Source organism: Solanum dulcamara, chromosome 6 (assembly GCF_947179165.1).
Source record: "Solanum dulcamara chromosome 6, daSolDulc1.2, whole genome shotgun sequence".
Lineage (NCBI taxonomy): Eukaryota > Viridiplantae > Streptophyta > Magnoliopsida > Solanales > Solanaceae > Solanum > Solanum dulcamara.
In genome coordinates, this window is record NC_077242.1 from 7,856,621 (window position 1) to 7,870,893 (window position 14,273).

Below are 14,273 nucleotides of genomic sequence, written 5' to 3' on the forward strand. Positions count from 1 at the left end.
TTACACTATATTCGTGCAATTTACAGTGATTTCAATTTACGGGTCGGGTTGATTCGTATTCTAATATGGGTTGATCCTTTAAATTTGTTAAAAAATACTTTTTATTTTATTTTATGTGACACTTTTTCTTTTTCAATCAATTCTAAAAACATATCACCTTTTATAATTATAAATAATTTAACTTTAAAACAACATTATAATCCATGTATTATTTCGAGATAAGTTATCTCGAGATGTTATCTCAACCAAACATAGAATAAACTTATTCTAAAATTAATTTCATAAATAATAATCTCTTATCCCTCGTATCAAAACTCTTAGTCTGTATTAAATATTTGTCAAATTTTATATGTTAGATTTGACGAAAATAAAAGAAGAAGAAAAAGTTCATTAGAAATATCAAGAAAGTTCCATCATATTCATTACAATTTCAAAAAATCAAAATTACACTAAACACTAAAATGATATTAAAACAGCAGAATTATAAATCAAATACTACACCAAATTTTAGAAATAAAACAAAAATAGTATAAACTATAAAATTTATACCTCTAAATGTGAGTTTCTACTAATTTTATCATATATTTTTTTCATAATTTCCTTCAAATCTAACACACCGAATTTGTTAAATATTGGCGGGGACTAAAAATATTAGTTATTGGTAAATTAGCTTAAAGGATCAAATTATTTAGTGCATACTTAAAAAATTGTTTTAAATTTGCCATTAAATATAAGAAATTATTTTTATTATTTTCTCTAATTTTAGGGATTCACTTGGATGCAAATGCAAGATCAACATGGTGGAGTCATATTTAACATATTGTGACGACATTATTTCATCGTGGTGACTTTTTCACCAAGGAATGTGTACCTCTATTATATTAATCAATAATTTGGAAATTATGATAATTTAATTAAAGTATATTTACTAAAAGATGATTTTATATTATTGTCAGTTTGATACTAAAGATATGTCATATTTTGAACCTGATAACACTTACAATTCAAACCCAATATCACTATTAACTAGTTAAAAATTTTAGTTTCCTAATGCTTCCCTAATAGTATTATTTTTAAAATAGTGCATGCTTGATAAACCTAATATTAAAACAAGAGCAGTATCAAAATCATTATTTTTATATACTATAAAAGACTACAATCTTTCAAGAGCAATATAGCTTAAGTCTATTTAGAGAAGAAACTCTATATTCTTGAATGCATTTTCTCAAATGATTAGATCTTCACCATGTTTATGCCCTCCGTTTGTCAAAAAGTCGGCACGTTAGTCTGTCTCTCTCCGAATATGTTTGATAAAGGAGTAGTACCGAATACAATTCTTTTTCGAATTTCAAAGTTGGCTACTTTCTGATAAACTTACTTCTGTTAAGACCATCATCCCAAAAAAAAAAAAGGGGAACAAATTCTCTAAAAAGTTAATAGAGTTTAGAGACATTTGATGCTTCTGAACCAATTCAAAAAGATTCCCGAAGAAATCATTCTTATAATACTTTTGGACGTCTTCCTCCATTTTTAACTGGTAAAGTGATTTAGAAATTATTCATTTCTTAAAAACCTATCATATTCTCGTTCACATTATATCAAAGTCAGACTCCTCTCAGTTCTTGGTTTATCCAAGGTAAATCTCCATATTATTGTCCATGCTCCAAATGTCCATAAATCCTCTTCATATCAACTAGCTTACCCTCGCTTTTAATTTACCGAATCTTGGTCCCCCATTTAATATAGTCGATATCCAACTCTAAACATGCAGGATTGTTACTGTTCCACATTAGGTGACATGTTTTGTTACCTACTTATATGGCCTTGGACAAGATCACTTCTATCAGCTAGCTTTTGAGGTTGGATCAGACATAATCTACACTTTCCTCACAGGTTCGTACCATCTTCCACCCAATTATAAGACCGTCGTCCACAGCTTCTTTTACTGCTAGCCCACAGCTTGGTACGACAGAAGTGAAATGCAGAGTTATACATTAGATTTTACAACACAACGGAACAAATAACTTGAAAAGAAACAAGAAAAGAGAGGTAAAAGCAACAAATGGGCCTCTTCTAGTGATATATACATTTCAAATGTGTCATCTACCTTTACATCCCATACCAGCTCAAGCACTCAACTATGAATTATACTACACATACAACACAATACCCCAACCTCTTCTTTCCTTCCATGGTGGGGTGGGAGAGGGGCGTCTGGAAGAGGAAAGAACCAATGGGGTTGGGGGCTCAAAATTACACTGCAGCAAAGGCATTGACCACGATTGCGAACAGCTCTCATGTGGTTTCAAAAACATCAAATACCTGAACTCAGTGTTGAAATACAGATTCTGGGAGACGCATCCACGTTACTTCCCATCAAAATTTTGAGGAATCAACGGGGAAGAAAAGAACTGCAGGAAAAATTACATAAATATATCTTAGATAAACGAATAAAGTCTAACGAGACCAGAAGATTGTAAGACATCAAAGTCCATCCAAAGGCATATAGTAGAAAGGGAAAGGTGATTGTTACTAAATGACTGTGACAAGATCGTGGCCCTGATAAGCAAAGAGGGCAAGGAGTCCCATATATTTTCAGAACAGAGCATCATTATCATGTTCGTCAGTTTTTCTTTTTCATTTTTTTATATTGATCTTGCTCGGGCCAGCTTACATGTCCCTCCACTATTCCACTGAATACATGATACCTTGTGCCAGGTAATTCAGCCTCCCCAAGACTTGGGACAGTTGAAGAGAAATCACTGAGTCGCTTTTGTCGGAGTTAGACGCTAATCTCCAAAGTTTGCACCCTATTGCTCACAAGGCCATACCGTTGGATTGTTATCATGTTTGTCAGTGGAAGTGCCCTTTCACGTGAGTCAGAGTACTTGAGAAAGTAACAAGTTAAACCACAAAACGTCTTTGCAGAATGGGCTAGGAAAGGAATGTACTCAGAATGAAGGAAAAGCCCAATTAAAGGCTAAACATCAAAGGTCTTTCCAATAAAGGGACTAAAATCTCAAGTGGATAGAAAAACTAGCTTGACACATTACCCTCCTCTCTAAAGTCCAAGAAAGCGGTCCCTATTGCACAGGTCACATGGCCCAACTCAATGCTTGCACAGGGCGAACCAAAATCTGTCAATCAAAGCCCTACCATCTGGATTAACCCAATGGTCTATCAATTAATGCACCCACCCGGAACAGGCCCCCGTAACAAGGGGTGTCTAAATCACCGGGGATTGTGATAATATCAATAAGTTTTAGACTTTTCTTTTCTTTATCAAAGCAGCATTTTCATTAATGAGGTACCTTTTTTTATAAGTAAATGTATTATTAATGAGGTACCTTTTAGCTTCTCCCTAAAAATTGTGAAGTCTTTGCCCAGTTTTTGGCTTTTGAAACTACCCCATGGGGGCTGTAAATCCCACCACGTCAGTCTTTTGCTGATGAGTTTTTGATGTGAATATAAAGTTACCTTTATCAAAAAAGAAAAAAAAAAAACTTCCCCCTAAAAAGTCAAATGTTTCACCTTAAATAGCACTAAACTGTGATTCTCTCAGCTAAATTTAAGCATTTTAAAAGCCACTTTGAATAAGTAGTTCAGTTTTTTTGAAAACTTCTCAATTCTATATGTTCAAATAATCTCTAGAATCTGAAGGCTAGTTGATTTTATCCTTGCAAACAACGAAGAAACTACATTTTCTGACACGGATGGATATTAATGGATAATATTGCTTCTTTGACATTGCCATTCATTTTTTGATACACTAATGATTCAAGTGACCAACACATCTTCATTGGGAGAGAAATAAATGGTCATGTGGGTAAACATAGTGATGGTTTTAACCGATAGTACAAGGGGGGGTATGTTTATGGCACTAGAAGCGATGAAGGAAAGGCTATCCTAAAGATAGTGACGGATTTGACCAAGATCCCTACTCATTTAGGATTGAGGCATAGTTGATGTTGTAATTGTTGAAGTGACACAAAACATAAGTAAATTCTCTTTAAATGATTGTGTGAATTTAACTAAAACAGAATTCAATAAATAGATGGCAGAATTTTTTGCTAACTCAACTGAAACAATGGCAGGAATCAAGGTGCAACATTTTGAAATTCTAACACTTCAGTTGATCAAGTGACTAGCATAAATAAAAATAGATGACAAAGTAACATTTGGAACTTACAACAAGATTTCAAAGCCTCCTGCCTAGATTGAGCGGAGAAGCTGAGCCCGAGGAAGAGGGAAGTGTTCGTTTCACAAACGGATGCTCCAAGAGCTGAGTAGCAGTTGGACGGGCACTTGGATCCACTTGCAGACAGTGGTTAATGAAATTGCGTGCATCTACCGAAAGGGTATTAGGGACAGCTGGAGGTTCCCCCTTTCCAATCCTATACAGTACCTGCATTTGCTGTTCCACAGAAAATATATATGGTCACTCTTCAAAAAACAGCAAATTTGCACACATCAGCATCTCCACAAAGAAGGTGTTCAATCAAAGAATCTTATCCCCCCACCCCAACTCCCTCTTTTTTTCATTTTTCTATAAACAAGCTAAAGTCAGTTGCACAAAGATAACATTTTCTAAGTTGACCATAATAAGAAATATAACAAAAGGAAACCTCATAAACTAATAAAGTATTTGATAGCAAAACAGCTATTTCTCGTGTATTATTAGGCAACTTCCAACTTACAGACTTGGCATCTCATTCCTCGTCCGAAAAAGAATTTCAGTATTTATATATATATATATATATATACACACACACACACACACACATACATACATACATATATATATATATATATCAGTGATCTTCCAATAATCAGATATAACTAGCTAAAGACCATTTAACATAGCACAGTAGCATAAACAAACACATTTCGTGTGAGAATATAGATCCCAAACACCTACAGCTAGTGGTGCTCACCTCCAAAAAATTCTCCTCCTTACAATAAGTGGAAAAAGAGAAGACCAAAGTATATAATAGGTCAAAGGCATGGATAATTCCACATTTCAATAGCCATTTCATTTACATACAAATACAATTTGGTTTAGACGGCTTAATTAAGTTTTGAATTATACTCTAGATGTTTCAACAACAAATCATTCCAATTATCCTTTCTGGAATAGGCCTTGTCCACATCTTCCAATCAAAGTGAATAACTAGATATCAAATTTCAAAAAATGATAAGCAATTAGTAATATTTAGCATGAATTAGATCACCAGATTAAGAGATAGTGTATTAGACCCTCATGTGGCAAAAAGAATACCATTTCAGCAATAATAGTTTAGAGTTTACCAATACAAGCTATTTCATGGAGGATTAGGAGGTTATGAGATCAAAACCATTGACGAGCATGTCTGACCAATCAATATTCAAGGAAGGGAAAAAAATATGAAGTTTGTTGTTATGTACATTATCTAAGTGGGAGTACGGAAACTGGCGAGTAAGCATCTCTAGGACTGTACAGCCAAGGCTCCATATATCAGCTGCAAGTCCATAACCGTGGTTCTTCCTGTTCACAACCTACATAGCAGATGGGATCTCAAAATTTCAAATAATGAAAGAAAATAAGTGAATGTGTTAACAATCCACAATGAAACTACAAAATTTATGTGGTAAACAAGATTTTGCAATGGTACACTCATACAAACTTGCAAGACTATCTAGAAATTAGAATGTTTACCATATGTATTACTAATTAGTGATATAAGTGCATTAGCTTGGACTTAATAATACTCCTATGACTTCCTTATTTGGATACACATGAACCCGTAAAGAACACTGAAGGATTCATTTTGCATCCTCAAACTCAGAATAAATAGACAAGTTATTTACATTTGCTCGTAGAAGTTGTAAAGAATTGAGAACTTGAGCTACTACAAAACTATTTGGGCTCAAATTTTTGGATTTAGGAGAAGACCAATGAATTGTCACATCTAATATTTAGATATAGGCCAATACAATGATAAGAAGATAAATAAGCAAGCTGACAATAAAAATTAACAGTCATGCAATCCTAAGATCTACATATGAAATGTGAACCACCTCTAGCACACATCCACACACCACTAAAACCTGCATCCCCTATTTTCAGATTGTGCTCGACATATATGCTCGATCTTTAACAAATGAGAAGACAATTTTCCTCACACTAGATATGAGATCATAGGAGTGGCACATGAGGCATAGGCTAGCAGCTGCTATCAATAACTTGGTTTTGAACTTTTGAAACTGCAAGAAACAAACCAAACAATTTTCTCTGGCTAGCAGCTTGACACACAAATCATTACACATTGAATGACTGAGAAACCCTGTCGAGTAACTATTTTCTATATCTGCCTACAAGCACTAGTTCACTCAAAAGGATGATAATAACTAGAGAAACCACTCAAATTCATATTTTAACAGTTCACTTGTGAAAAAGTTAACACTATAAGCCATTTAAAAGACCACAAGACTCTTAGTGTGTGCGCCAAATGTGGGCTCTTTCAAAGATTACTACATCCTGTTTCTCAAAGCTGATTGGTAATTACAAAGAAGCAAGCATGAGAACACAAGACTCATGTTGTGTACGGCAAGTACATGTTCTACCAGAAGAGCATTATATCCGTTTCTTGATGCTAATTGATGATTGCTAAGAAGCAAGAATGAAAGAACCCTAAACCCATTAATGCACTCGAAAACAATATTTAAAACACTAACAATTTGCTTTTTGTTATATTAAGCACCAACATTGATGTTCTTTATCACACCACAGCAGGCCCCTTAAGTGATTTGCAATATTAAATATATATTTAGATTAGCTGATTTCCTGTTAATTGTCAAAAGACAAATCAAAGTTTACCTCAGGAGCCATCCAGAGTGCAGTACCCTTGAAAGACTTGACATCATTGAACTTAGTAGCCTGCATGCATGTTGAATGAATCCGCTTATCAGAAATTGTCATATACAAAAAAAGATTACAACTCCTGGAAATTTGGAAGACAATAAAAGCATTGTAATGAGAAAGAAAAAATAAAGGACAAGAACGCGATGATATGACAACCTTTGCAAGGCCAAAATCAGCAAGCTTGACTGATCCATTAGCATGCACCAATATATTAGCGCATTTAATATCTCTACAAGAAAAATAAAATAAAAGAATATCAAAAACCTACAAGAATTAATCCATGTTATTGTGAAGGCATGTTCAAAGATTTGGGACCTACCACTTTCAACTGCAAACAAGATAAGGAAAAACATAAAAACTAAAGGAAAACAATTTTCATGTAAATCCTTCTTTTAATAAATAATTTTTCATATAGATAATTGACTGGTAAAATTTGCTTAAAGGGCCACCTTCTCAACAATTCTTCACAAATCACAATTCAGGTGCCTTTTCTTTACACGTACAAATTAATCACATGCTAGCATGGGTATGCTCGAGTTTCTTGATCATTTAATCTTATAATTCCTCATCTTCCTAAACTTCGACAACAAACCAGATGAGAAAACAGTTCATAAAGATATTCTAGAGTCTTTGAAAAACAGATGAGAAAAGTGATAGACAACGGTCAATAAGATAAATAGGCATTACTGAATTCAAATGTTTAATTTACTGATCAATAAATGAAACATTCACTGAATCCCAACGATTCACTTAAATGCCATTAACTTGCAACAATCCACAAACAACTTATACCCTTCTTCAAAACAGACAGTAGGCTTAACTACTGAGTTCAGTATCCAGTGTATCACAATAATAGACATAAGACATGGGCAAAAAACAATTAAAATTGGTAAAAGAGATCTAAAAAGGATAAAACGAAGGAGCAGAATAGATAGCAAACATTTGTTGCTCTGATTTGTTACCTGTGAACCACATTTCGGTCGTGCAAATACTTCAAACCATGTAAAATCTGTCTTGTGTAGGCAGATGCTTGCGAATCTCGAAGGTGATATTTCTGGTAAAGATTCAACAGAGATCCTTGTGAAACCAGCTCAAGAAAGATGTACAATTTTGAATCACTCTGCAAAAAATTTAACCAAGAGTGAAGAAAAAGATTAACGACAGAGAGAAGATTGCTAGACAATGCAAAAATGATCGAAGTGTTATGACAACCGAAGTGAATTGTGAAAGAAAAGACACGAGACAGAAAATACACAACCTTAAAAGGTTAGAATGAAACCTGAGACAGTATTCACATTTAAACTGCCAAAAGTGGAGAATGAGATATACAGATCAAAGAAAGTTGGCTAGGTAAAAAGCATTTCTGCATGTAGGATCAACATGCGGCGAATAAAATGTGCACTCTTCAGACTAAAGGCTTTTATATAAAGAAGTAATCATTCACAGGGAAATAATTAGAAAACAGTTCCTCTGAGGGGAGTCATTTTTAGGAAGCAGGCAGAAGCACAAAATTGAGAAGGCATTACCTTGTCGGTTCCATAATATTGGACTATGTTCTCGTGTTCGAACTGTCTTAGAAGTTCAATCTCCTAAACAAGCCAAATTAAAAAGAAGAAAAAAAGCGAATCAGTGAATATGCCACTAAGGTAGAATATAGGCCACCAAGAAGCACTAGGAGAAAGCATGAGAATCTAGGAATATAATGACAACTTTCCAAATAATGACAATTTCGTCTGCTCATAATATTAGCTTCCTTCATCATTTAAACTTATTTCATAGATCTTATAAAAGGATGGTCCATTTCTAGTCCAAATACCTCTTCTTTGTTCTACTTCTATTAATTTTTTACTGGAGGTGTCTCCAAATTCCAGCACAAAATAAGTAGTTTTGGGATAAATTCCAGCACCATCAAAAATATTGTACCAACCTGCTCAAGTTGGTATAGACTTTGCCTTCCCCCATCACCTTGATCAAGTAATGACACTTCCTTCACAGCAAAAAAGAAACCATCACTGCAGCAATGTGAACACAGAAGGTTACTTTCCAACAGAAACTGTGAAAGCAGGAAAGGTTGAACAAGTCATAAAATTCTAAAATATATAGACATTAGAAAGACCTTTAAATTGGAGGAAATTAGTGAAAAGGTCAAAATTGAGTATGCCAGGAAACTATAATTTTTATTTTAAAAAATTGGTAACCGTGGTGTCCGGCCCAGCTTACGTGCACCTCAACTAATTCCACGGGATACATGTCACCTTCCACAGGTATCAGGTAACTCTGTCCACTACCACTAGAACAGATGAGAAGAAATCACCTAGTGTTTTTGTTATGTAAACATCATCATTTAGACATGCTCAGTGCTTTGCACAATCTGTAATGCTTCTGTAGCACTTTCTTAGTGCTACCTTCCTATCAATAAAAGCTTACACTTATCTATCAAGAAAATCCAACAAGTTGGACTCATCACTAAATCATTATTGCAGAAGAGAAAAAGACAAATTTTCCTATTAACCATTAAATTCTCTGCTATAATTGGGTTAAACCAAAATATTATGTCTCTTGAATCTCATCAAGTAGTAACAATTCACAAATATACTTCCCTTTATCTAACTGTGTGCTCCTAACTGTAGCCAATCCTAAATTACAATGTATCTTCATACAATACATATTCAGCACTGAATGTCAAGTAACTATTTTCTTAATAATCGATTATCCTTTTGAAATGTAAAGTTTCTTATACCCTAAATTGATTAATGTTAATTAGCTAACAGCTTCCATTACCAAATCCTCAGAAGTATATTACTTCCTTAAGATTTAGAATCACAAATAACATCTTGTAGTATCTTGATACATTAAATACTACATAACCCTTCATTTCTTGAAGCTCTATTTAGTAGTTCCACTTTCAAACGGACAGACGTGCTTTCCTTCAATATAAACCGAAGCTATCAGAAACCTGTTTCCTGGTCTATTAGTTTCGAGGTAATGAGATTTTGCACCAAAATCACAGCCAAAAAAAATAGCTGTAAATGAAGAATCTGATCCATCATATAAAGAACCCCATAATAAAGGGGTGTTTATTTCTAGAAAATCATGCTCAAAATTGGAAAGCAAAAAGAAACTGAAGATGAGTCATAAAAACATTGGGCTTACTCTGAAATTCCTTCATAGACGGATCCAAATGATCCACGTCCTAGGAGACCTCCCTTGTCCCATTGTGTAATGATGCGTGTAAATCTCCCATTCGGTGAGATGATTGACATACGCTCTGTCGTGGAGCTGGAAGAATCGTCGTCATTAGAAGTAGTGGTGAAAGAACTGGACTGAGAGAGTAAGCTACCCGCTCCTATTATCCTCCTAGTGCTGTTCTCCTCATACTCCTCATTCTTAATACATTCTTCATCACCATCGAAAAGCTCAGATTTACAAGACGCATGACCCACAATTCCTGATTCCCTATGATCTTCCGGGCCAAAGGCCCTAAAAATATCCCAAGTCGAACATGCATCATCAACAATTGGCAGTGACATGACCGGTGGAGGAGCGAGTAGAGGCGGCCTTAAACCTCTGATCCCTCCTCCACCAGCACCTCCAAGTAAACTTACAAGTTCATTTCTATTTGAAACAACTCCGTTCGCTGTAACACCATCATCTAATCTAGAACCGATTTCAGACACATCACTAATCACTCTAGCAGCACAAACAACTCCACCGCTGTCATAATTTAACTTGACTGACTGAACTTGCAGCTGAATTACATCACTAGCTTTAGAACTATCCGAATTACGACAAATATTCTCCTTAATTAAATTACTCCCTAGATCAATTACCCTTCCAGAACCCGAACACTGAGTCTCGCCGCCTCCACAACAGCTGGCGTTACTAGTAACATCAATCACATGATTATCCAATGAGGACCGCACAATCATTGCATCCCATTCATCAGTAGGGATAGCGAAATCATCAGGACCAGAAAACCCCAACTTTTCAAAAAATTCAATGAAGTCACCATCTTTCCCTTGGATTCGAAAGCTCTTATCGCCGCTGAACTCGAGCATAGAAGGTTCGTAGTCGATATTCTTCCGAGCGTTCAGCCGCTGTAGCCTCGGCTTCGGCTGGACGGGTGATTCGGCGCGTTTTTGCTTAGAATTGACGCGCTTCTTCTGAGCAAAGACTCCTGGCAATCGATGCATTGCCAGTTTCAGCTCGATCCATGTATTACTATTACAGCAGTGGCTTAATCGGAGAAAATTGCAGAAATTTGGGGGTAGGGTTTTTGCCGGGAAGATTGGATAGAGGAAGAAGAGAAAGGGGAAGGAAAGAGAGATAGAGATGAGTGGTAAACGCCGTCCGTCAAATGTAGGACCGAAGGAGACACGAAACGCGGTGCTTATGGTGGAGTGCGGAGTGATTGAATTGCATTTTTTTATACTCTATTTGTTTAATTGACACACTGGATTTCATAAAATTTCACGTGCCATGATTGGGTAACGTAAATAAACAATTCCCATTAGTTGTTTATGTACATGAATAAATCCCATTAGTACTCCTGAGCACTTTTTTTTTTTTTTTTTTTTTACCGTGAAGTCAAAATAATTCACGCATTATAGGATTTATCTTTAAGAATGAGATTTTAATTTTTTTTATGTGACCCTTTTTATGCTTTTTTATGGGTTTTTTTTTCCGTGAAATCAAAATAATTCACGCATTATAGGATTTATCTTTAAGAATGAGATATTTTTTTATATTCATACCTTTTAAGGATTTATATTCATTATCTGAATGCAATTCAGCTCTATTAAGATTTGTTGGATTGATGGAATCTCATGATTTTTACTATTGCTTCCTTTTTTCTTTTTTCTTTTTTCTGGGGAGAGGGATATGGGGTTGGGGAATATCGAAGGAGAGAGATTAAAAAAAGAGAAATTTACGTAAATATATTATATTAAAAAATTATTTATCATTTATAATAATAATATTATTTTTTACTGAACACTTATAATATATTTTTAATAAAATTTTAATACATATTAGCGAGAATAATTTATAAAACTCATATAATACAAGTTTTACTTATGGATAATATATTTATCACACACTTTAATACACTTATAATACATTCTGTCAATTTCTTATCAAACAAGTATAATATATTTTAAAACACTTATAATACATTTATATTGCATATATAACTCACTTTTAATACATGGCAGTTATATTATAATATTGTTATGTATTGCTATAAATGATAATAAATAAAAAATATCTCTTAAATCAATAATTATTTATTAAAAAGTGTTCTCCTTGATAAATTTTTCTTTAAAAAATCAAGTAGATGAAAATCAAATAAATATGTCAAACCGACTCAAACAGGTAAAAAAAAAACTTGATTTAGTAGTATTAACTAAAAATAGGTAGAATTGAAATTGAACCAAAGCAAATATATGCGAACAAATTAAAGAATTTATTTATCTAAATATATTGTTATATAATTACTATGAATTCTGTGCATATAATTTCATATTAAGTGTCATTTCACTCGGTCACTCAGGATCATGCTTGTCAACGTGAAATTCAATTATATTTATTTTAATAAAAAAAATTATAAATTATAAGTTTAAATACAAATTGTAAAATTTCTTTAGCGTAAAGAATGCTTCTAGAGATAAAAATGTAAAGAAGGAATTTGAACTCCATGCATAATATTCTAACATTTTTGTAAATAGAATTCCTAATTCACTATATTTTTTGTTACTTTGATCCACTCTTCAATTTTTAACTATTATAAACCCAAATGCAAACTGTAAGTCCACTGCAAGGGGGACTAATTAATTTACATTGATAAAAAAGAAAAATATTTTACAAAAAACAAAGTAATACTAAGAAAAAGAAAGAGCGAATAAAATGAAGTGTTAACTGAATTTATTGTGTTTTGATGGACTTTTTTAAAGTGACTTATGAGCTAAATGCTAAAATATTTAAAGCATTTTTTGTATTTTCCAAATACTTTTAAAACTAAAAAAATTAAAATTAAAAGTCAAAAATTATTTTAAACAAGTTAATCCAATACCCATTTAGGGTCAAAATGATCATCCTAGCCTGATCGCCTCTGAATGACGAAATGCCACAATGGCAGATAGGTAAGTGGTGACACTTTTAATAAATAAAACTATCCTAATGCAATTAAAATAGGAAAAGCGTAAGGATGGGATATTCTTCTTCAACCATTTAAGAAATAAATGACCTTATCAAAGTTGTTCGGTACGTGAGATAAAATAAAATATTTTTAAAATAAATTTAAATTATATTTTATTTGAGAATAAATTTATATCTTTAATTAAATAAAGTAAAAATGCAATCTCAATTTTAACCATGAAATTTTTAAATTGAAATTATTTTGTTCCACCTCCCAACATGAGATAAATCTAGTCCCATAGTTATAATTTATAAATAATGTTGTCCAAAAATTAAAAAATTTCCTTATAGTAACTTACTAATAATTTTCTTTGAAGGACTCGCACTTGCCACGAGAGTCGTATCACAATTTTATTAATATCATTTATTAGGAATGGACATGCTATGTCGATTCGAATATCATATTTAAAATGAAAATATGGTATCACAGTTTTGATATTATAATATTTAATATTCATAAAAGAAATATCATAGAGAAATTTGGAGCTTTTCATTTCGATTTTCTCTCTCCCAAAAAGCTCCAATCATCACACAAAAATTTTCAAAGAAAGAAAAATATCTTCTCCCCCACCCCATCCCAAAAAAAAGGCCTCCTCCTTTTCATGTTACATGTTAAAAACATTTAATTAAAAAGACAATTTTAAAATAACGTGCAGAGATTATAAAAAAATACATAAGTATAATATAGCAAAAACATTGACTATATAGGTGTGCTTGTATGGAGGACAATATTTGGTTAAATTTTTTAAAATATTTTTTTGCTAGAAAAATAAGTTAATTAAAAATGATATTTCCAATAAATAAATAAATAAACTTCACAAAGTCATTCCATATTAATTGCCTCCTCCCACTCCATAATATATCTCACTCCCACTTCCATCTCAATAGCCCCCATCCCTACCACCCTGGAACTCCTGCTTCACCCACCATTTTCTCAAGAACACCCCTCCCATACCATTCATTGGAGCTCAAGCCGTTGGGTTCGATCGATGATCTCAACCTTGCTTAACTCAAATCCGAGATTTGACTACAACCTTCTAGGACCCAACTTCAGCTCAGGTCCCAAGACTCGACCTTGACTCATGACTTGAGCTGTAATCCTGACCTCAGACTTGACCCAAATTCAACCTTGACTCGAACCTCGAGCCTAATTCGAGCTCCGACCCTAATTTAGGGA

General features: G+C 33.6%; 1 protein-coding gene across 1 annotated transcript; it reads right to left on the bottom strand.

Moving 5' to 3' along the window:
- Nucleotides 1–1,966: 1,966 nt before the first annotated feature.
- On the bottom strand, nucleotides 1,967–11,346 carry LOC129891729 (mitogen-activated protein kinase kinase kinase 1-like). The gene is made up of 9 exons (XM_055967185.1): nucleotides 10,055–11,346; nucleotides 8,829–8,913; nucleotides 8,428–8,490; nucleotides 7,864–8,021; nucleotides 7,058–7,130; nucleotides 6,857–6,916; nucleotides 5,425–5,535; nucleotides 4,190–4,414; nucleotides 1,967–2,411 (listed from the first exon to the last, which is right to left on the bottom strand). Exons 1-8 carry the CDS (start codon nucleotides 11,092–11,094, stop codon nucleotides 4,199–4,201), a joined length of 1,806 nt encoding a protein of 601 aa, XP_055823160.1. The 5' UTR covers nucleotides 11,095–11,346; the 3' UTR covers nucleotides 1,967–2,411; nucleotides 4,190–4,198.
- Nucleotides 11,347–14,273: the final 2,927 nt, after the last annotated feature.